This window comes from Zea mays, chromosome 6 (genome assembly GCF_902167145.1).
Source record: "Zea mays cultivar B73 chromosome 6, Zm-B73-REFERENCE-NAM-5.0, whole genome shotgun sequence".
In the NCBI taxonomy this organism is placed as follows: Eukaryota; Viridiplantae; Streptophyta; class Magnoliopsida; order Poales; family Poaceae; genus Zea; species Zea mays.
Window position 1 is genome coordinate 126,808,754 of NC_050101.1, and position 20,936 is coordinate 126,829,689.

The 20,936-nt window shown below is 46.3% G+C and overlaps 2 protein-coding genes across 2 annotated transcripts; one reads left to right on the top strand and one right to left on the bottom strand.

Moving 5' to 3' along the window:
- The first annotated feature begins 1,695 nt into the window (after window positions 1-1,695).
- Window positions 1,696-3,401, top strand: LOC103629963 (gallate 1-beta-glucosyltransferase). Its single transcript, XM_008651065.2, has one exon. It carries the CDS (start codon window positions 1,774-1,776, stop codon window positions 3,181-3,183), a length of 1,410 nt encoding a protein of 469 aa, XP_008649287.1. The 5' UTR covers window positions 1,696-1,773; the 3' UTR covers window positions 3,184-3,401.
- Window positions 3,402-6,168: 2,767 nt separating this feature from the next.
- Window positions 6,169-7,433, bottom strand: LOC103629964 (tetraspanin-8). The gene is made up of 2 exons (XM_008651066.2): window positions 6,621-7,433; window positions 6,169-6,495 (listed from the first exon to the last, which is right to left on the bottom strand). Exons 1-2 carry the CDS (start codon window positions 7,104-7,106, stop codon window positions 6,169-6,171), a joined length of 813 nt encoding a protein of 270 aa, XP_008649288.1. The 5' UTR covers window positions 7,107-7,433.
- Between the last annotated feature and the right edge of the window lie 13,503 nt (window positions 7,434-20,936).

Sequence of the window (20,936 nt, forward strand, 5' to 3'; positions counted from 1 at the left end):
ATTTGTTTTTAGTGCCCTAAACACTTTAAATGATGTAGTATTTTAATTTTGGGCATTGTTGGGCACTCGTTTTTATTCCTATGGGTATAAAAAACAAGGCAACACAATGAGATAGAGGATTACCTTCATATTTAAACCCATTCTTCTTCGAGAAGAAGGTTGAATAAAAGATGAAGGTATGATTGAAATTAATAAGGAAAATGTAAATAGAACAGTAAGTAAAGCACATGAAAGGTAGACACAAAATATATCATACAATCTTGTAATCATTGCTTACTTCCTTCGGCTTTTCTCAGTATTAAATTAGAGATTACATTTATACCTTCGGCTTAGCGAGGCTTACGAAGCGAAGGAAGAATTACAACTCTAAAGATAAAGGACTCTTTCTTCAATCTAGAAGAATCACAAATGTATGACACTGTTCCTCTATTTATAGGTGCGGGGTATAGCTTCGGTAAGATTACAATTGCGCCCTCAATCCTATACATTTGAACTATTAAGCATGAGGAGGCTAATGGTGTCTTTTTCTCCTGCCATCTTGGTGGACAAACCCTTGAGGACCTCCTTTGGTGTTTCTCCCAGCTTCGTCATTCATGCCCCTGTGATACTACCCCGAAGCTTGTACCTTCGTTTGTGGTTGTTTCATCCGAAGGTGCTTTTTGTATGAATACATATAAGCTTAGAAATAACGAAGGAAATAACCGTTATCTTGGTGTTTTGAGAACCTTCGGAAGAATAAGACCTCCCAATAGGCACTATTTTGAGTCACCTTATTGGAGATACTCTTAAATTAGGAAATTATAAATTTGCATAGATGATGCTAGTGCTATAATTTACAAAAGGATATTTGTGATTTTAAAAACTTTACTAAAACAAGATTTATAAGAGCTATTTTTTTAGCAACATGGAAAATGAGGATTTGAGCATAGAATTTAGGATTACTCGAGTGCCTCAACTTAAGGACCGGTTTGCTAAGCAACCACTAGAGAAAATAGTACAACCACAAAGATTATTTGGGCTCTAATCTTGACCAATTAAATAGGGGATACCTTGTGGGCATTAGTCGTGGTTGATGGGGATGGGAGAAGGCCCTTCGGCCATATCTTACATGAGATTGCTCTCAAATACTCTATCGTGTCTAGTACACATAGAAGGACTCTTTAGAAAGGTTTCGTAGTAAACCCTGCCACAAGAGGTGAAGGTCCTTGCTAAACCTAGCAAATGGTAACATCACTCGTGGGTAAAGATATAAAAACTCTGTGGAGTAATTAAATTGATATATCAGTCATGCTCATAGTTGAAAGAGGCCTTGGGATTCTCACATATGAGTGTGTATACAGCCAAAAGGTCATGGGAAGCTTCATTCTCTATACCTATTCTTGGCTAGGTATGGGCGAATGTATAAACTTTAGTACCCTGGATCCAAACATCTCTAATAATGTGTTTGGTTTGAGTAATGAGGTAGCTCATCATATTCTTACTCCTCACTTTGTTGTTGTTGTTTGGTTTGTGAAATAGAATGAAATTGATCCATCACTATTTCATTCGTCATAGGCTCATAATTAGTAATAATATAAGAAATAAGTTTATTCTACTAAATTTGTAGAATAGACTTATGATGTACCATTTTATCTAAAACGAAATTACATTTCAAACCAAACACCCCTAGAGCGAAGGCTCGAAGACCCAACGACACTGACCAGCTCCATTATCTATTTCTCACGCAAGTCGCTAAAGAGCTCGCCTCGCACGCACACGTAAACGTACGCGACCATGGCTGAGGAGGTCACGCCCCACAACATCCACATCCTCCTCATCTGCTACCCGAGCCAGGGCCACATCAACCCTATGCTCCGCCTCGCGAAGCGCATCGCAGCCAAGGGCATCCTCGTCACCTGCTCCTCGTCCTCCGTCGTCCGCGACGATCTCGCCGCTGCCTCGGGGGTGTCGGCTGGCGGCGACGGCGTGCCCTTCGGCGCCGGCCGCCTCCGGTTCGACTTCCTAGACGACCCATTCGACGGGACACTTCTGGACCTGGAGGACTTCCTGCGGCACCTTGAGACCGCCGGGCGGCTGGCTTTGGCGGACCTGCTGAGACGCCAGGCGGAAGCAGGGCGGCCGGTGTCGTGCGTCATCGGCAACCCATTCCTGCCGTGGGTGACCGACGTCGCGGCCGACGCTGGCATCCCTTCGGCGGTGCTGTGGGTGCAGTCGTGCGCGGTGTTCTCGGTCTACTACCACTTTGTGCACGGGCTAGCGGAGTTCCCGCGCGAGGACGACCTCGAGGCGCGGTTCATGCTCCCGGGCCTCCCGACGCTGTCCGTCGCCGACGTGCCGTCGTTCCTGCACGCGTCACACCCGTACAAGGTACTCGGCGACACGATTCAGGACCAGTTCCGCAACATGGGCAAGGCGTCGTGGGTGTTCGTTAACTCATTCGCCGAGCTGGAGCGCGACGTGATCGCCGCACTCCCTAGCGTCAGGCCGCGCCCTCCGCAGCTGATCCCCGTGGGCCCGCTGGTCGAGCTCGGGGACCAGGACGACGCCCCGGTGCGCGGCGACCTGATCAAAGCGGCGGACGACTGCATCGGGTGGCTGGACGCGCAGGCGCCGCGCTCCGTCGTGTACGCGTCGGTTGGCAGCATCGTAACGCTCTCCACCGAGGTGATTGCCGAGATGGCGTACGGGCTCGCGTCGACCGGCCGGCCGTTCCTATGGGTGGTGCGGCCGGACACTCGCCCCCTGCTCCCCGAGGGGTTTCTTGACGCCGCCGTCGCGGGTCGCGGCATGGTCGTGCCGTGGAGCCCGCAGGACCGCGTGCTCGCGCACGCCTCCACGGCATGCTTCCTGACGCACTGCGGGTGGAACTCCACGCTCGAGACGGTCGCCGCCGGCGTGCCTGTGCTGGCTTTCCCGCAGTGGGGCGACCAGTGCACAGACGCCAAGTTCCTAGTCGACGAGCTCAGGATGGGCGTTCTCCTCCGCGCCCCGCTGCGGCGGGAAGGTGTCCGCGAGGCTGTCGATGCAGCAACGACAGGGGCAGAGGCTGACGCCATGTTCGCCAACGCCATGTTTTGGAGCGCGGCGGCGCGGGCTGCATTGACGCCAGGAGGATCGTCGGACCGGAACGTGCAGGCGTTCATCGACGAGGTCTCTCGGCAAGCACGTCAGAGGACAAGCTAAAAGCAGCTACGGTCTAGTTTTTAAAATAAAAAGCAACATATCCGTGCGTTGCAATCGATTGTATATATAACGGCTTATATATTTACTCAACGATTGTGCTATATCCGTCTATTTTGTTAATCTCACGTCTTATTTTGGACCACCGTGTATGTTAACTCTGTCTGAGCTTCTGTTTAGACGTAAGCTACATGAGCGAATGCAAAACAAATTATTTTGTAGCTATTTGTTTGCATCCGTTGGTACGCAGGAAACTGCCATATGCGGTCAGCCAGGACCATCGGAGCCTGCGCGTATAGACAAAGGCATCCAATCAGACGCTATTTATCTGTTTTCGAACTTCATTCGTAACTTTAATGGCATGTAGTGTTTTAGTTTGTTTTAATATATACGAAGAGTTCGGTTCATCATGTGGCATGAAGAAATGCCATAGCTATCTCCTCTCTAACTATATTAATGGCGGACGGTAAAAATCTATCATCCCTTTAATGCATATGTGTGCTTGCTAGTGTATTATTATATTGCCCCCTTGCCCATGAGTTATGTTGGGCTTTAATGTTGCCCCTAGGTACTCCATTTTGTATATTAGATCTTTCCAGCCTTCTGGGACCGAAAAGGGTTCATACCCATGTGTGGGTGGGATTATCCCACGTCCTTGAGTGGCTGTGGGTGCTAGAAAGACGTTAGTTTGGGGCTGGTAGGAGGGTTGTTGGTAGTAATTTGCATTCTGTTCTACATATCCTGCCATGGACGATCCGGTGTGATATTCGGATAGTCCGGTGATGTATTCGGACGGTCTGCGCGTATAGCCGGACTATTCGAACATCTCTGTTGTCCCGGGTGTGGTCTTTGGTGTCTTGTCGCGGAGGACAGAGTCGACCGCTGCTAGGTCGGATCGTTCGGCCTCAGGCCCGGACTGTCTAGCCGCGCGTAGGGGCGTTGGATGCTCTCATATAGGTGGTGGAGGATGTGGTTGTCCATTATAGGAGTTCATCGACATCCCATAAAGTGGTTAGGTTTGGACATACCCATTTGCATCCGATGGGTTCTATAGGTTTTCCTTAGTTTGGGCATCGTGTGATGGAAAACTAGTAAAGACAGATTTATCAAACGCACATGCTAGTTCCCTATAATTCTCTTGCACGCCACCTAAGATTTTGTTGCATATGTTCATGTTGTTCCTCTACGTAAGATTGAAGAGCTTGGATATCGTCGGATTTACTTACAACCGGTCTGATTGCAGTAGGACAAATATTTTCCTGGTTGTATTCCCTTTGTTGAACGAGCTTCTGGTTTCGGTCAACCTTGAAATCAACCAAGAACAGCTCGTCGAGTTCTGCCTGCATCTTTTTCCTGACGTCTTCCAGCCTCTAATACTCTTCAACTGACAGATTATTCGTAGTTGGGTTGATGATATTGCCAGGGGAGACATCAGAGTTACCCTTTGGACCGACTATATGGGGTCGATCTAGTAAATCTGATATCAGTCACTAGGAGTTGTTTTGCTTGGTGGGCTCTCTATGGCGGCGTGGACGGTCCACAACCTGGCAGCAGGAGCGGGGTTCCCTGCGCTGAGTTGGACGATAAGGGTGTGTTTGGTTGTGGGACAGCTAGGACGGGATCGTCCCCTGACGTCCTCTCTCGTCCCTCCAATTTTGAGGGACAACAGGGGACAACACTGGATAGTACTGTCCCAACCCTTGACCCAGAACCAAACAACCTAATTTGAGGGATCGTCTCATCCCATCCCGTCCTGTCATTGCAACCAAACGGTTGTGGGACAGCTAGGACGGGATCGTCCCCTGACGTCCTCTCTTGTCCCTCCAATTTTGAGGGACAACAGGGGACAACACTGGATAGTACTGCCCCAACCCTTGACCCAGAACCAAACAACCTAATTTGAGGGATCGTCTCATCCCATCCCGTCCTGTCATTACAACCAAACGCACAAGTGTCTGGTGGCCGGACGGTCCACGTGTGCGCAGGAGTGGCGGCATTCGCCAACGGCACCTGGATCTTGCTCCTTGAGAAGGACCCCATCGGGGAGGAGAGATCGTAGGGTTTGTCTTGGGATTGATAGGCACCCCAAGATGCTCTAGACGACGTAGGATCGCAGAGAGATGACGATTGAGACGAAGAATGCTACGTTACTGGCTACTCCTAGAGAAAGAAAGTAAAGTAATTAATAAACAGATTGATTTGTTCGATTGATGGTGCCTACAATCGAGTGTACCTCTTCATATATATAGGGAGAGGTCTGGACCCGTTTCTATACGTTCCCTAACAGAATCCACGAGTTTAGATGAATAAACACGCGCACAAAAGGAGAAAAATCACGTGTGATCTAATCAGCTCGTAGACCGTTCACGCATAGTGGCACACCGTTTGGCTACAGAGTCGGACCATCCCACCTCTCACAAGTGGCAAAAATGGTGCTCAACAACCCCCTCCAGGATTTACAGAGATTTAGGAGAAAATAAACTCTCTGGATTCCCGGAGATTGAGAGAAAAATAAACTAATTTTCTACTTAATCTCCAGAAATCCCAAGAGAATTTAAGTTTCTAAACTGATCCTTATTATCGAGCTAATCTCCAATAGCCAGCTTTGCCCTTGGTGACAACTGACATGGAGGGGGACAAGTTGAAAGACCTGGGCGTATGGTTGCCTCACTGCTAGGATGATGACACGGGGAAGGGAAGACTAGGGTCGTATATATTAGAAGCGTGATATTTTAATTCTAGCAATGTTATAATCGTATGTAATGGCATGAAACAAATCAATTAACCTTTTTAATAGATATATGTGGAGCTCTTAATTCGTTGACCAAGAGACGCACAGCGAGTCGGACTCAGGGTCGTCCTCTTTGATTTCTCTCCAAAATCGAACAGGGCCGTAGTTCAATTCTAAACTTCAAATCATTCATCTACCTTAGGTTTCTAACCTAAACCATTTTGAACACGATCGGAGTTGTCTGATCGCTGACCTGCTTATGTTTGGTCAGGACCACCGCCATTGAAGTACCGACCACCACCTTTGCTGCGCAAGGCGAAGCACCCGACCGTGTAGACAATAACGATGAACGCGAGGAGGGAAACGTTGACGATAGCCACTGTCTTCCACTTCTTCTTGGCGGTCTCCAGCACGCCGGCCTTGCACGTGTCGCACTCGAAGCAAAGCACCTGCTGGTCGTTGCTCCATGCCCGGCAGTCACCGTCGCTGGCCGCCGCCGCAGACAGCCCCGATCTCGGTGCCTCCCAGAACGTGGCGTTCACGTACCGGAACCTGCACCACGTCGGCGGCTTGCAGCAACCGGACTGCACCGTTGCACGCAAACACGTGTGAAACTCATCACGTACACATCCAAGGTAGTTTCAGGTCTACGACTATACGAGACGACGATTACTATTAGCTGATATATATATAAAATGTATATATATACCTGGATTGGCGAGAGGTGTTGCCTGTAGAATTCCCGGCCGCCGCACACGCGCGCCTCAGAGAGGCAGCTCTCGACGCGCCGCCACGTCTCCGGCTCGGCGATCCGCGCCTGCAGCCAGCCGGAGTAGTCCCCGAGGCGGTACTCCCTGTACCCGCGCCCGGACACGGCGCCGCCCGCGCCCCGGTGGGTGACCACGAACGCGAACACGGCGAACGCGAACACGAGGACGGCGAGCAGAAACATGAAGGCCACGTACACCCAGAGGAACGGCCTGGCGGCGCCGCGGCGTCCGCAGGCGCCGGCGAGGCCGACGAGGGAGAGCAGGAGCAGTCCGCAGCCGAACGCGACGACGGGGATCTGGAGGCCGCGCTCGCACGCCGTGGTGGCGCGCGTGACGATGTACACGCCGGCGCACAGCACCGGCAGGGACAGCAGGAGCGTCACCAGGTTCAGGGCGCCCAGGAGGCCGTGGCTCAGCCTCGCCATTGACGATGACAGCGCCTGTGTGCTTGCGTGCTACAGATTAACTTGCAAACTGCAGCCCACCTGGGTATAAACACGAACGTTGCATCGATCTGTACTAGCAGCAGAGATGAATTTGTATGATCTTGCTACACCCAGATAGATGCAGATATATATCTCTGTCGTCGTCGTCGTCAGTGTATGATTGACATGTCTGGCTGATCCTAGTGTCTGCTTAATTTGGAGCAAGAAATGGGGAGAATTAGCAGTGTAGATACCTAGTGTCTGCTTCTCTGTGAGATAAAAGGTCTTTTTTGTGCAGAAAAAAGAGTGAGCTTTGACGGTGGTTTGTTCTCCTGTCGTCGTTTGGGGGTTGAGGAGGTCAAGGACCAAACGCAGAAGAGGGAGACGACGGGAACAAGTGTGTGCAAGAGGAGGCCAGCCTTAAACTGTGGAGCGTGTTTGCTCTGGTTCATCTTGCTGTCGTTCATGGTCGTCAGTTTTCACGGCATGTGTATGCGCAGGCGGGACAGGTGGCACAATATGGTTTGCCGTGAGTCAGAAAGTTGATTCATGGATTTGAAATATATTTTTGTCAACATAAGATTGTTTCGGACGAATCCAATGCATCAATGTGTTATTTGGAAGAGTAGAATTTATGGGAGGTCGTCAAAGTTGCAGAGGTGCCGTACAAGAGCTTCCAAAAGACTAACCAAATGATTCATCAATATAAATTTTAGTTACTCAACATTAAAATAATTATCCAACAGATAGTCATCTGACTCGTCCAACTATTCGACTCTCTAAATTAGCTCACTCACTAATCAAATTTAGCTAGTCACTCTGACTAGCTAAACTAGATATATAGTATGTTGAAATGAGAATATAATCTTTATAAAAAGGTAGTCTCTTGTAAATGCTCTAAAATGTTTCAAAATGCATTTTTAACTCTCCAAACCTAAAACGGGCTTCACACCAATGAAGATTTATCGGATCCGACTCACTCCTTACCAAAATATAATTCGTTTTAGACTAAATAAACATACATTAATTAACATATGGAAGTAGTATATATATATATATATATTATATTAAGAGCTCTGGGCTTCCAATAACTAGAGGAAGCCCAGGTCGGACGATGCACACCGGTCGAGCTGGACCAGATCCGGACGTCTATAAAACAGGACCCGAAGTGCTAGGGTTCAGTTTTTTACGCTCCACCCCGATTCATTAGCGACGCCACGTGCGACGACGGCGGTTGCCCCAGAGCGTGCGCGGCGGTGGACCCCCAGCCGGTGGCCGCAGCTCCATGACCTCGACGCTCGGTGGCGGAGGTTCCTCGATCCAGAGTAGTGGCGGCGGTTTCCAGGTCGGTGGTGGCGGCTCCCCGATCTAGAGGGCGAGGGACAGCAGGGCTCTTGTGCGGGCAAGCGGCGGCGTCCTCGAGGCCCCGAGGAGGCGGCACTTCCAAGGCCGGCGAGCAAGCGGCACCTGGCGACGTGCGAGTAGCGACAGCGATGCATGAGGCGCGAGGTTCGAGCGAGCGGCGTCACGGAAGGCGCGAGATGCGCGCAGCGTTGATCGCGCGTGACATCCTCCGATCCGGTGCAGTTTGGGCGGCCCAAGTGACGACCTACATTTGTGCTTTTGTCATCGACGACGTCCTCCGGCCACTACCTCCTTCGATTTGTGTTTTATTTTCGATTATTGTGTTTTATGCCTACCACATGTATTATTTACGCTAAAAACTGTACGATTTTATGCTTGAACATGGAGTTCGTATATCAGTTTACTGCATGCACATTGGAAAGACAATTTCTTGATTTATGTTGTTCGTAATTTGCGCGCATGCAATGGAAACTCCCACGATTTTGCTATAATTTTTGGATCTGTATAAAAATAGAAACCGCATAATTTGCGCGTATGCAATGGAAACTCCCACGATTTTGCCATAATTTTTGGATCTGTATAAAAATAGAAATTGCATGCATGCGACTGCCATGTTTTTCGAATCTGCCATAAAAATAGGATCGTAATAACAACCTACTAGAGCTATCAACCTCTCATATTGGCTCGGTATTTACGCTTATAATTGAGGGATTTTATGCTCAAAACTTAAGGTTTTTACGCTCCATCCGGAGAAGCGTCCACTAGTGAACAACATGCCAGATTTTTACGCAGTGTAACGAATTGCATAAATACCTACACCGTGTAGTATAATTTGTATCAGTATATATCATAAACTAGTTCTAATGCGTTTAGCTTCATGGCTGTTGGAGGGATTCTATATTTATGAAGGAAATAAAACATTAAATACGATTTTTTGTTTCTATGCATGCAATTCATTTCCTTTCATTGCATATTCTTTCCATCATAAATTCGTGCGCATGCAACCGGTAACAGATTTTTACGCAGTATACCGAATTGCATAATTATCTACAGTGTAGCATATTTAGTATCAGTATATATATATATTATAAAATGGTCATTACGAGTCTAGCTGCATGGCTGTTGCATCGATCCTAAATTTATGGAGGAAATAAAACATTTAAAAATAGAAACTGCTACACATATCTTTCCTAAATTTACGCGCATGCAAAGGAACGTGTTAGACCAATGCATGCATTTTGCCATAATTTTTGGATCTGTATAACCGCATGCATGCAGCTGCCATATTTTTCGGATCTGCCATAAAAATAGGATCGTAATAACAACCTACTAGAGCTATCAACCTCTCACATTGGCTCCGTATTTACGCTTATAACTGAGGGATTTTATGCTCAAAACTTAAGGTTATTACGCTTCAGCCCGGAGATGCGTCCAACAGTGAACAACATGCCAGATTTTTACGCAGTGTAACGAATTGCATAAATATCTACACCATGTAGTATAATGTGTATCAGTATATATCATAAACTAGATCTAATGTGTTTAGCTGCATGGCTGTTGAAAGGATACTATTTTTATGAAGGAAATAAAACATTAAATACGATTTTTTGTTTTTATGCGTGCAATTCATTTCCTTTCATTGCACATTATTTTCATCATAAATTCGTGCGTATGCAACTGGTAACTGATTTTTACGTAGTATACCGAATTGCATAACTATCTACACAGGGTAGCATATTTAGTAGCAGTATATATCATAAAATGGTCCTTACGAGTCTAACTGCATGGCTGTTGCAGTGATCCTAAATTTATGTAGGAAATAAAACATTTAAAAATAGAAACCGCCACATATATCTTTCCTAAATTTACGCGCATGCAATGGAACGTGTTTGACTCATGCATGCATTCCTTTTTGCGTGCACAGACGTGAGCGGGTGGCGCAACCGACAACCTAATTCTGTGGGTGCGCTGGGTTGAACCAGGTTGCAGGGGTGATCGGCCTAGGCTTTCTTTAACTATTGGAAACCTACGGCTCCCGTTATACCTATATATATATATGTGTATATTCTTATCATTTGAATAAATATGGATGGAAAAAAAGAGGGATAAAAACTATATTTTGCGATGGAGGGGGTATATTTTTGTATGGACAATAAAGATGATTTTTATCTAAAAATTATAGCGCTAGTAGTTTTGAGTTTTTATTTTAAGATTGCTAATATCTAAAAAATAATATAAAGTTTTAATAGCATATTAATCATGTACTAAGGTTTATCGTCATTGAAAATCATATATGTCTTATATTTAGGTGATCAAGATATTTTATATATTAAAATTACTTCTCTCAAGGAGAACTATAATCGTCTAGTTTTGAGTTTTATTATTTGTTGTTGTTTGCCATTAGCTCTTCAAGATCTTTGTTCTAAACACAGTGTTGCTGCGGAGCAGCAACTTGCTCCTAATCCTTAGCCAGGGACAACATCTCCACATGTTCCAATATTAGACTTCGCCGTCGTTCGTCGATCAACTTGTCACATAATCTGGAAGCCAACTCAGAAGAATAGTGGATACAAGCATAATTAAGAAATCTTTAGCTAGAATTGACAAAATTGGACATGTTTTATTTTATGATCAAGCCACCAACTAATTATACTAAATGATTCATCGAACTCAGTAAGAAGATCACTTAGATATGATGATAACTTAGAAATTGTGCAAGAAATAGGTGTGTCAAAAACAGTTTCTGCAAAAACAGATGGTGATAATGATGATGGATTAGTCGTCACAAACCTATTTCATGAAGAAAATACATTACCAGGTCCAATACTTTTAGGTTGGGGTCTTTCCAAATGTACAGAACCAAATTTAGACTCATATTTGGCATATACAATTGACAATTGAGTTTTAACATCAATTGTATTACTAGAGTAATCAAGTTGAAGTGAATCATAAAGAACATGCAATGCATTTTTAAAATTAGTGAGTTTAGACTTAGGATCCAAAATGAATGCATAAGAATACAACAGTGGTATCTTCTCCCAATATTTTAGAAACTTAGATTTCATAGGCATAATAATTGATCTAAGTTTATTGTCATTTTCAAAACGATTCAGGTGAGAAGCAATTCAATAATAGCAGCATCATTAATGGAGATGTAGGATAATGTACACCTGAAAGTGACACATTTGACAAATAGAATGACTCTAAGAATTCCAACACATGTTGAATAATATTCCAAAGATCAGAAGTGAGCAAGTTTTTTTTCCTTGCAATGAGTGTCAATGAAAACAGAAAAAGTACCTTTGTGTGGCATCAAATGCTTGAGCATAAGGTAGGTAGAATACCACCTAACATCCATGTCCAATCCAAACTTACGGGGCCACACACCAATAGCAATACAATATGTCTTATACTGGGCGGTTCGTTGATTAGAAGAATTGAGAAATGATATAGTAGTTCTAAAATTTTCAAGCAAAGCTTTCAACAGTTTTAGACCAAATTTGATAATAAAATTGGTGATATGACATGCACAACGTTGATACATTAATGTATGTAAGGAAAATGGACCCCGGGCCATTTGGCTTAACAGATTTTGGTGTTTGATGATCAACATAGCCTGTGAACTAATGTGTTTGCTAGTGTCTATATTTGTAGTTCACAGGATGCTAAAGTAACTTGGACCAAGACATTGAGGAAAACAACACCTCAAAAGAAGACATTAAGAAGATAAAGAAAAGTCCAAGAAGAGAAGAAGTGTTGCCTGCGGACTGTCTGTGCGAGGAGCATCGAACTGTCCGGTGCCACACGCTGGACTATCCGGTGCACCAGGAACTGTAGCCCTAACGGCTAGTTCCAGGTGGCACCGAGGAGGGAAGACCACCGGACTGTCCGGTGTGTAAAGCCTGCGCGCCAAAGATCACCTTCTCTGACAGACCTAACGGCTAGGCGCACCGGATAGGGGCACCAGACTATCCGGTGACCCCACCGGACTGTCCGGTGCACCACAGAAAGCAGCAGCTTTCCTCCAACGACCAGTTTTGTGTTGGGGGCTATAAATACACCCAACCAACCATTTTCAAGTGTGGGAGCCCAAGCAACATACCAAGGCATATTGTAGACATTTCCAAGTGCTCAAACACCTAAGTGCTTAATAGAATCACTCGATGATTAGCGTAGGTGCTCTGCGAAGTGCTTAGGTTACTTAGACCGCATTGGCGCTTGCTCTAGGTGAATCCTAGTTAGTTGAGTGAGTTTAGATAAACCACACAACCCCTCAGCTCTTGCGCGAGCCGTTGAAATTGTACCGAGTGGGGCAAGAGTCTTGCGAGACCGTGACAACCGTGTTTGTGTCACGGCCGCCACCGTGTACCGGAGGGAACGAGGCCCACGACGTTTTCGGCCGGAAGCTCGATAGTGGAGGCGGCGGGGAGCGTCCGAGAGGAGACGAAAGCGGAGCACCACTTGCGCGTGGAGAAGGCTCGCGACTCTCTACGGAGTTACTCGACCGAGGTGCTTGGCCCTCGCGCAGGCTTCCCTTTGCGTAGGGGCACCAACGAGGATTAGTCAGGACCTTGCGTGGTTCCGGATACCTTGGTAAAAATACCGGCGTCATCCACGAGAGTTTGTTTCTCTACCTTACTCTTTAAGCTTCCGCATTTATATTAAGCATTTAAGTTTCAATCTTGTCCTTATACTTATATAGTGTAGATTGAAACTTAGCCTTTGCGGTAGAGATAGCAACACTTAGACAAAACCTAGTTTGCACATTCTAGTTCAATTATTTGCATAGGTTTTGCTCTAGGGATTTATTAGTGGCCTAGTTTAGTGAAAGTTTTAGAAGTCCTAATTCACCCCTCTTAGGCATCACCCGTTTCCTACAAGTGGTATCAAATCCTGGTCTGGCTCATTTGAAATGCTTTTTAGAGGAAGGGATGGATACCCATAGGCCACCACACTTCGACGGCACTAACTTCCCATATTATAGTGCTAGAATGGCTTGTTACCTAGAGGTCGTTGATCTAGGTGTTTGGATAGTTACTCGTGACGGGATGAACCCCCCCCCCCCAAGAATCCCGAGAAACATAGCACGAGTGAGGAAAAAGGAATTCATTTAAATGCTAGAGCCAAAAATTGCTTGTATGAATCTGTTAGCATGGATATTTTTAATCAAGTATTTACATTGAAAACTGCGAATAAGATTTGGCTAAAATTGCATGAGCTCCATGACGGCACATCCAATGTCCATGAGCAAAAACATTGCATAGTCTTGAATGAGTATAATTCTTTTGCTATGAAAGATAATGAGCTTGTTAAAGATATGTATTCTCGTTTGAATCTTATTATTAATGAGCTCAACTCTATTGACATAAATAAGCTAGGTGTTGCGGACATTGTAAGGAAGATAATCTCCCTGCTACCACAACAAAGATACGGGAGCATCATCAATATTCTTCACAACATGGAGGACTTGAGTACAATGACCCCGACCGTTGTGATTGGGAAAATCGCGGCCTTTGAGATGTCGCGAAAAATGTGTCGGGGAGAGGAGTCAACTTCCTCAAGGCCATATGCTTTTGCATGTGATGAAAGGAAGGTTAAAAAGAAGGCTCCCACTCCAAGTTCCTCAAGTGAAGAGGAGGAATAAGAAGAAAGTGATGATGAAGGAGATAATCAACCATCAACATCATCCTTCGAAGATGAAGAAACAATCCAACGCGTCAGAAAGGTAATGGGGATGATTTGCAAGATCAATCTAATGGGTGTGCCCCTGCAGGTAGAAGATCTTCTCTTTTACATTGACAAGAAAAAGCAAAGAAAGAGAGGATGCTTCGCATGTAGGGAGAAGGGCCACTTCAGGGACAACTGTCCAACTATGGCCGAACCCAAAAAGGAGAGGAGCAAAGGCAAGGCGCTAACAAGTGTCAAAACTTGGGACGATTCTTCAAGCGAAGATGAACCTCCAAGGGCGCGCAGCCACCGATCCTCATCACGCTCATCACGGTCATCACACAAGTGCCTTATGGCAAGAGGTAAGATGAGTATTCCATCCTCTAGTGATGAAGAAGTAGTGATGATGAAGGTGAAGGAAAGCCCTTCGTAGATGAGCTTGCGAAAGCCGTTAATTTTTTTCAAGATGTATGCACTAAACAAAAGGTTCAACTTAAAACCTTGAAAAATAAGTTGATTAGCTCCCAAAATGACTATAAAGGTTTGCTAGAAAAATTTGAAGCCTTTGCAAATTTGAATTGTGAGCTATCAACTAAAATTGAGCAATTAGAGTCTAGTGCTATATCCACAGCTACCGACGATGGCCTTATTAAAAAGAATGAAAAACTTAAGGCTAAGTTAGCTAGCTCTCAAGAAGCTATCGAAAATTTGCTAGAGAAAATGGAAATTCTTAGCATACACAACAATGAGCTAACTACTAAGCTAGAAAACATTGGTAGCACCCCAGGAGCATCTTTAGATGAAATTCCTATAATTATCAAAAAAAGATGCTTCTACTTCTTGCTTTGATCTAATTAATAATTCTAACCCCTGCAACCAAGTTCTTGTTAAGAGTATTGTTGTAGAAACATGTTCGAATGAGGTTGCAAAGGAGAATGAGCAATTAAGGCAAGAAGTGGCTCGCCTTGGCAAGGCTTTGTACAACAAGAAAGACAAGGCCAAACAAATCCAACCTCCACGAGATAACACCACTGCGGGAGTGAACATGCCTGTGGAGGGTGAAACTGTGATTTGTAGGTTATGCCACAAGGAAGGCCATAAGTCTTTCCAATGCAAGGCGATGACTAGGGATAAGCAAAAGCAAAAGCTCAAGCAAAAGCCATCAAGCAAAATCTCCAACACCTACATCAACAAGGTGGACAAAAATGCTGCTACACCATGTTTGATCAAGAAGAAAAAGAATGGAAAAGTAATAACAATCAAGGCCAACAAGCAAGCCAACAAAGGAAAGGGGGCCAAACACATGTGGGTGCCAAAGGAAATAATTTCAACCATGAAAAGCACCAAGAAGGTTTGGATCCCGAGAGGGAAGTAAGTAGTCCGAAGGACTACGGGAAATTTGGAGACTTGGCAAATTAGGGATGTATATCATGGGATACATCATATTGGATCAAGTTTATTGCCAAGCGTGTTAGTAAATTTTTTTACCTAAATTTCCTCACTCATGACTAAGGTAACTAGTTTTATCATATTCCTTATTTTTAGATATGCGTATCTATTTTCTTGTATCTAGTTTTACCTTCCATGCCTAGTATTTCATTTTGTACTTACTTTAGACTAAAAATGCATGTATACTAGGTAAATCACATGGTAGAATTTCTCGTTTTCATCCCATATTCTTGAGCGAACCTACATGGTTTAAAATGTTTAAGCACGACACATAGCTTATTTAACATTCCTAAGTAAATGACACTAATGCTTCAAAATCTTATATCCTTCAATTGGTATCATTTAACTTACATGTGCCAAAGCTTGGATTATGGATAAACTTCCCTCTTGATATCAAATCAAAGTGCATGTCTCCTACAAGTATTTAAAACTTGTATGCACATTTTCAGGGGAGGTTACTCTATAATCTAAGACTTTGAGACTAATACCTTTTTAAGTCTATATCATGTAGTAGTCTCATTGTAAGGAAAATGTGGTCCCCGGAGAAAGACAACAAACTTCCACTGCAAAATCTCCAAGAACTTTCATGTCTCACAAGTCTGCTATTGGTCTTCAATTGGTTCGCCATTGACTTTCAATTGGTATCTTTGAGACTACATTCAGTATCATTTACATGTCTTCTCCAATATTTGATTAGACTATATTTCATATCTTATACTTCCCATGTTGCTAAAATGCATATATTGTTGACTCATATTTTGTTACCTATGCATAAGGGAAGTTAGTCTATTTAAATCATGTCTTGCACCTCTATTTCTCACATGCTTTTTCCTAAGTAGAAAATATATGTCAGGGGGAGTATTTCTTCATCTCTAAAGGGGAGAATTTTTTTTCTAAAGGAGAACACTCATTTAGGGGGAGTAACAATTTAGTTCTTCAACTAGTATTAATTGACAAATCCTTTATGAGGGCAAGTCTTATTTGCTTCCTACATGTTTTTTAATGTCTTCCTTTTTGGTGGTTGATGCCAAAGGGGGAGAAGTTGTAGGGACCAAAGCAATAAAATGTTATCAAACACCAAACACCACCAATTTAAAATTTTGATTCTTCAAGTGGTTTTGGTTCTTTGGTCTAAAATAGGAAGTAAGTGAATTATGGAGTTAGGGGGAGGCTTAAGTCCATAATCTCACTATATGGGGACAAACATGCATCCTAGCAAGTAGATTGCATATTTTTCATTCAAATGTTTGGTATATTTGCTTGCTTTGGTTGTGTTGTCATCAATCACCAAAAGGGGGAGATTGTAAGGAAAATGGACCTCGGGCCATTTGGTATAACAGATTTTGGTGTTTCATGATCAACATAGCCTGTGAACTAATGTGTTTGCTAGTGTCTATGTTTGTAGTTCACAGGATGCTAAAGTAACATGGACCAAGACATTGAGTAAAACAACACCTCAAAAGAAGACATTAAGAAGATCAAGAAAAGTCCAAGAAGAGAAGAAGTGTTGCATGTGGACTGTCTGTGTGAGGAGCACTGGACTGTCCGGTGCACCAGGAACTGTAGCCCTAACGGCTAGTTCCAGGTGGCACCGAGGAGGGAAGACCACCGGACTGTCCGGTGTGAAGTTCGGACTGTCCGGTGTGTAAATCCTGCGTGCCAATGGTCACCTTCTCTGACAGACCTAACGGCTAGGCGCACCGGACTGTCCGGGACTCCACCGAACTGTCCGGTGCACCATAGAAAGCAGCAGCTTTCCTCCAACGGCTAGTTTTGTGTTTGGGGCTATAAATACACCCCAACCGGCCATTTTCAAGTGTGGGAGCCCAAGCAACATACCAAGGCATATTGTAGACATTTCCAAGTGCTCAAACACCCAAGTGCTTAATAGAATCACTAGGTGATTAGCGTAGGTGCTCTACGAAGTGCTTAGGTTAGTTAGACCGCATTGGCGCTTGTTCTAGGTGAATCCTAGTTAGTTGAGTGAGTTTAGATAAACCACACAACCCCTCGGCTCTTGCGCGAGCCGTTGAAATTGTACCGAGTGAGGCAAGAGTCTTGCGAGACCGTGACAACCGTGTTTGTGTCACGGCCGCCACCGTGTACCGGAGGGAATGAAACCCGCGGTGTTTTCGGCCGGAAGCTTGATAGTGGAGGTGGTGGGGAGCGACCGAGAGGAGCCGGAAGCGGAGCACCACTTGCGCGTGGAGAAGGCCCGTGGCTCTCTACGGAGTTACTCGACCGAGGTGCTTGGCCCTCGCGTGGGCTTCCCTTTGCGTAGGGGCACCAACGACGATTAGTCGAGACCTTGCGTGGTTCCAGATACCTCGGTAAAAATACCGGCGTCATCCACGAGAGTTTGCTTCTCTACCTTACTCTTTAAGCTTCCACATTTATATTAAGCATTTAAGTTTCAATCTTGTCCTTATACTTATATAGTGTAGATTGAAACTTAGCCTTTGCGATAGAGATAGCAACACTTAGACAAAACCTAGTTTGCACATTCTAGTTTGATTATTTGCATAGGTTTTGCCCTAGGGATTTATTAGTTATGGGGGACGGATATCCCCCGCGTCCACCGGAAGGATAAAAGACCTCACAAAAGGCCCGTGGGCCCAATGATTCGCAAGGTCATTCCTTCGTGGGCCTGGGGAAGAACGTCTAATGAAGCGGATTGACACAAGACCAGATCGACGCAAACCCAGACGACCCGATGAGTTTGAATTGCGATCGCAACGGAGACCCGACCTTCCCGCGTAGGGGCCTCATGCATCGGAACAGAGCGGGGATAAGTCGGCTGAATTATAGGAAGATAGACTCAGCTGGTTCACTATTACTTAGGCACACGTTGTTATCATATCCACATGTAGCGCCCCACGGTCGAGTATATAAGGCCTAGGGGGCACCCCCTCAAAAGGATCGATCTGACTACTTAGCCATCCACCTGGTTCTCTACGTCTTCAACACTAGAGAGCCTCCTTGTAACCCACCACATAAAGTACTCACGCCAGGACATAGGGTGTTACGCATCTCAAAGCGGCCTGAACCTGTATAAAACTGTCCACTGCCTCTCGTGTGTTAGCACGAACCATCGAGCTACAGTCGGTAACACCGTCCTACTCCAAAAAGCACCTCGAGGGAAATCCCGGGTGCGCGGTCGGACCCAAAACACCGACAGCTGGCGCGCTAGGTAGGGGGTGTGTCACTGATCCAAGCTAGCTCAATGGCCATCACTTTCCAGCACAAGATTGTCCTTCGCCCCGGGTCCATGTTCTACTTTGGAACCATCTCATCCATAGCAGATGAGGAAGGAACTCTGCATCGCATCGTGGATCCATCGGAGAGAAAGTCTTCCTCAAAAATCTCTAGGAAAATCGGAGCAAAGCAGGAAAAAGCGCAACCTCTAGCGCTCCAAAAAAAGACCACCTTCAACAAGCTAGGAGCCGAGGGTCCGTCCACCCGGAGAACTCTGTTGACCACCTCTTCGACGAAAAAAGGGACACGGATCACAAGGAAAAAGGAAGTGAACAAGGTAAAGGATCGTCAAACTGCTCTTTCGGTACCTCCGTCCTCAAAGGAGAACAGAAAGAAGCTCATCACAGCGGTAGTTCCATTCTACCCCGATGTCCTCTTAATCGGGAGAATGGAGTCGCCCCCCGTCTCCGACGACGAACCAACTGCGCCCGGGGAAGAACCTCCTCAGCGGGAATCCCGCCGACGAAGGAACCGACGCCGAAATATTCGGCGACATCACGAGGCCGGAGAGCGGGACCCGGCGCAGCCCGTATCGTGAGACGAGGTCTCGAAGACAGGAGAAACTCTGGAAGAACGGGTCTTCAGGGAAAGGAGGAATTCCTGATGACGTGATCGTCTGCAAGCTCAAGAGCAGGCTGAGCAGGAAGCGAGGCAACGTCGAGATAATCCGCTTTTCGGGCGCAACCTGAACCCTGACTTTGCCCGAGCCATGAACACACCGAGCGAAGTTGGTGGAGTATTGGCCCGGATAGCCGATGGCCTCCCCCAGACTCCAGACGCCGAGGGCTATCGGCGGCTGTTCACTCGGGCGGCCAACCACCTTCTACCTCTCGCTCATCCGCCGAGCGACCTACGACACGCTATCAACAGTCGGCGAGACACACGGAGCTCCATCAACGCCTCGCGCGAACGATGACACGAGAACGAGATTCGACGCCGGGAAGAATATGACCGGGACCACGACATCCCTGCGTGGAGTCAGGCCACCAGGACTGAGTCAGCGACGGCTTTGACTGGTGGCACGACCCGGGGACGGTCGAGGAACCACAACAACAACTCCCCTCCCCGGGATAGGCGTCATCATCGACGACAGGAGGACACATGTGGAGTATCAGCACTCATTCTGCGCCTTAGGGCCATTCAATGCCCCCTAACTTCAAAGTCTCCAACGTCGACAAGTACGAGCCTAAGCAGGATCCGGGAGGCTAGCTGGCTGTCTACACCACCATCGCCCGAGCCGCTAGGGCAACCGAAGACGTGATGACCGCATACTTTCCCATCGTTCTCGGGCAGGATGCACTGTAATGGCTACGACACCTACCCCAACACTGCATCGATGACTTGAGCGATTTCAGTCGGTGCTTCACCGCAAACTTCTAATCTCTCTCCGACAAACCGGCGCAGCCATGGGACCTCAAATCCATCAAGCGCCAAGGGGATGAGACTCTCCGGTCATACCTCAAAAGATTTCAGACCATGAGGAATCGTATCCCCGAGGTCGCAGAAGCAGCAGTGATCGAGGACTTCTACCGGGGATCTAATGACTCGGCCTTCGTCCGTGCCATACTACAGAAAGCGCCAACTACCTCCGAGCAACTATTCCGGGAAGCCGACCTCTACATCACCGCCGACGAACGAGCTCAGGACCTCATCGAAGGAACAAAGCCTATGTCGGTGGCACCGCGACGCGACACGAACCAACAACCCGACAAACGTTGGGAAAAGAGGCCTCGTGAAGAAGTCCACGCCGCTGGACCACCCGCCTCTCGCGCCCGAGGAGGACCTCGCAGAGGCGAACGCACGCTGGACGACATCCTTGATGCCCAATGCCCGTACCACAAGGACATGCGCCACACCCTTCGAAACTGCAGAGACTTCAAGCATTCCGTGGGGAACGACCGACCCTTCCAACCTCTGCCGCCTCCCCCACCACGAGGAGGACCTAGAGAACCTCGACAACCCCAACAGCAGGAGGGGGGAGGAGGTGGAGCCTTCCCACGCGTCGACGGAGAAGTCAACGTCATTTTTGGCGGACACGCTCGCAAGAAAGCAAGAGGCAACAAAAGCTCAACGACCGTCAGATACTGGTGGCGA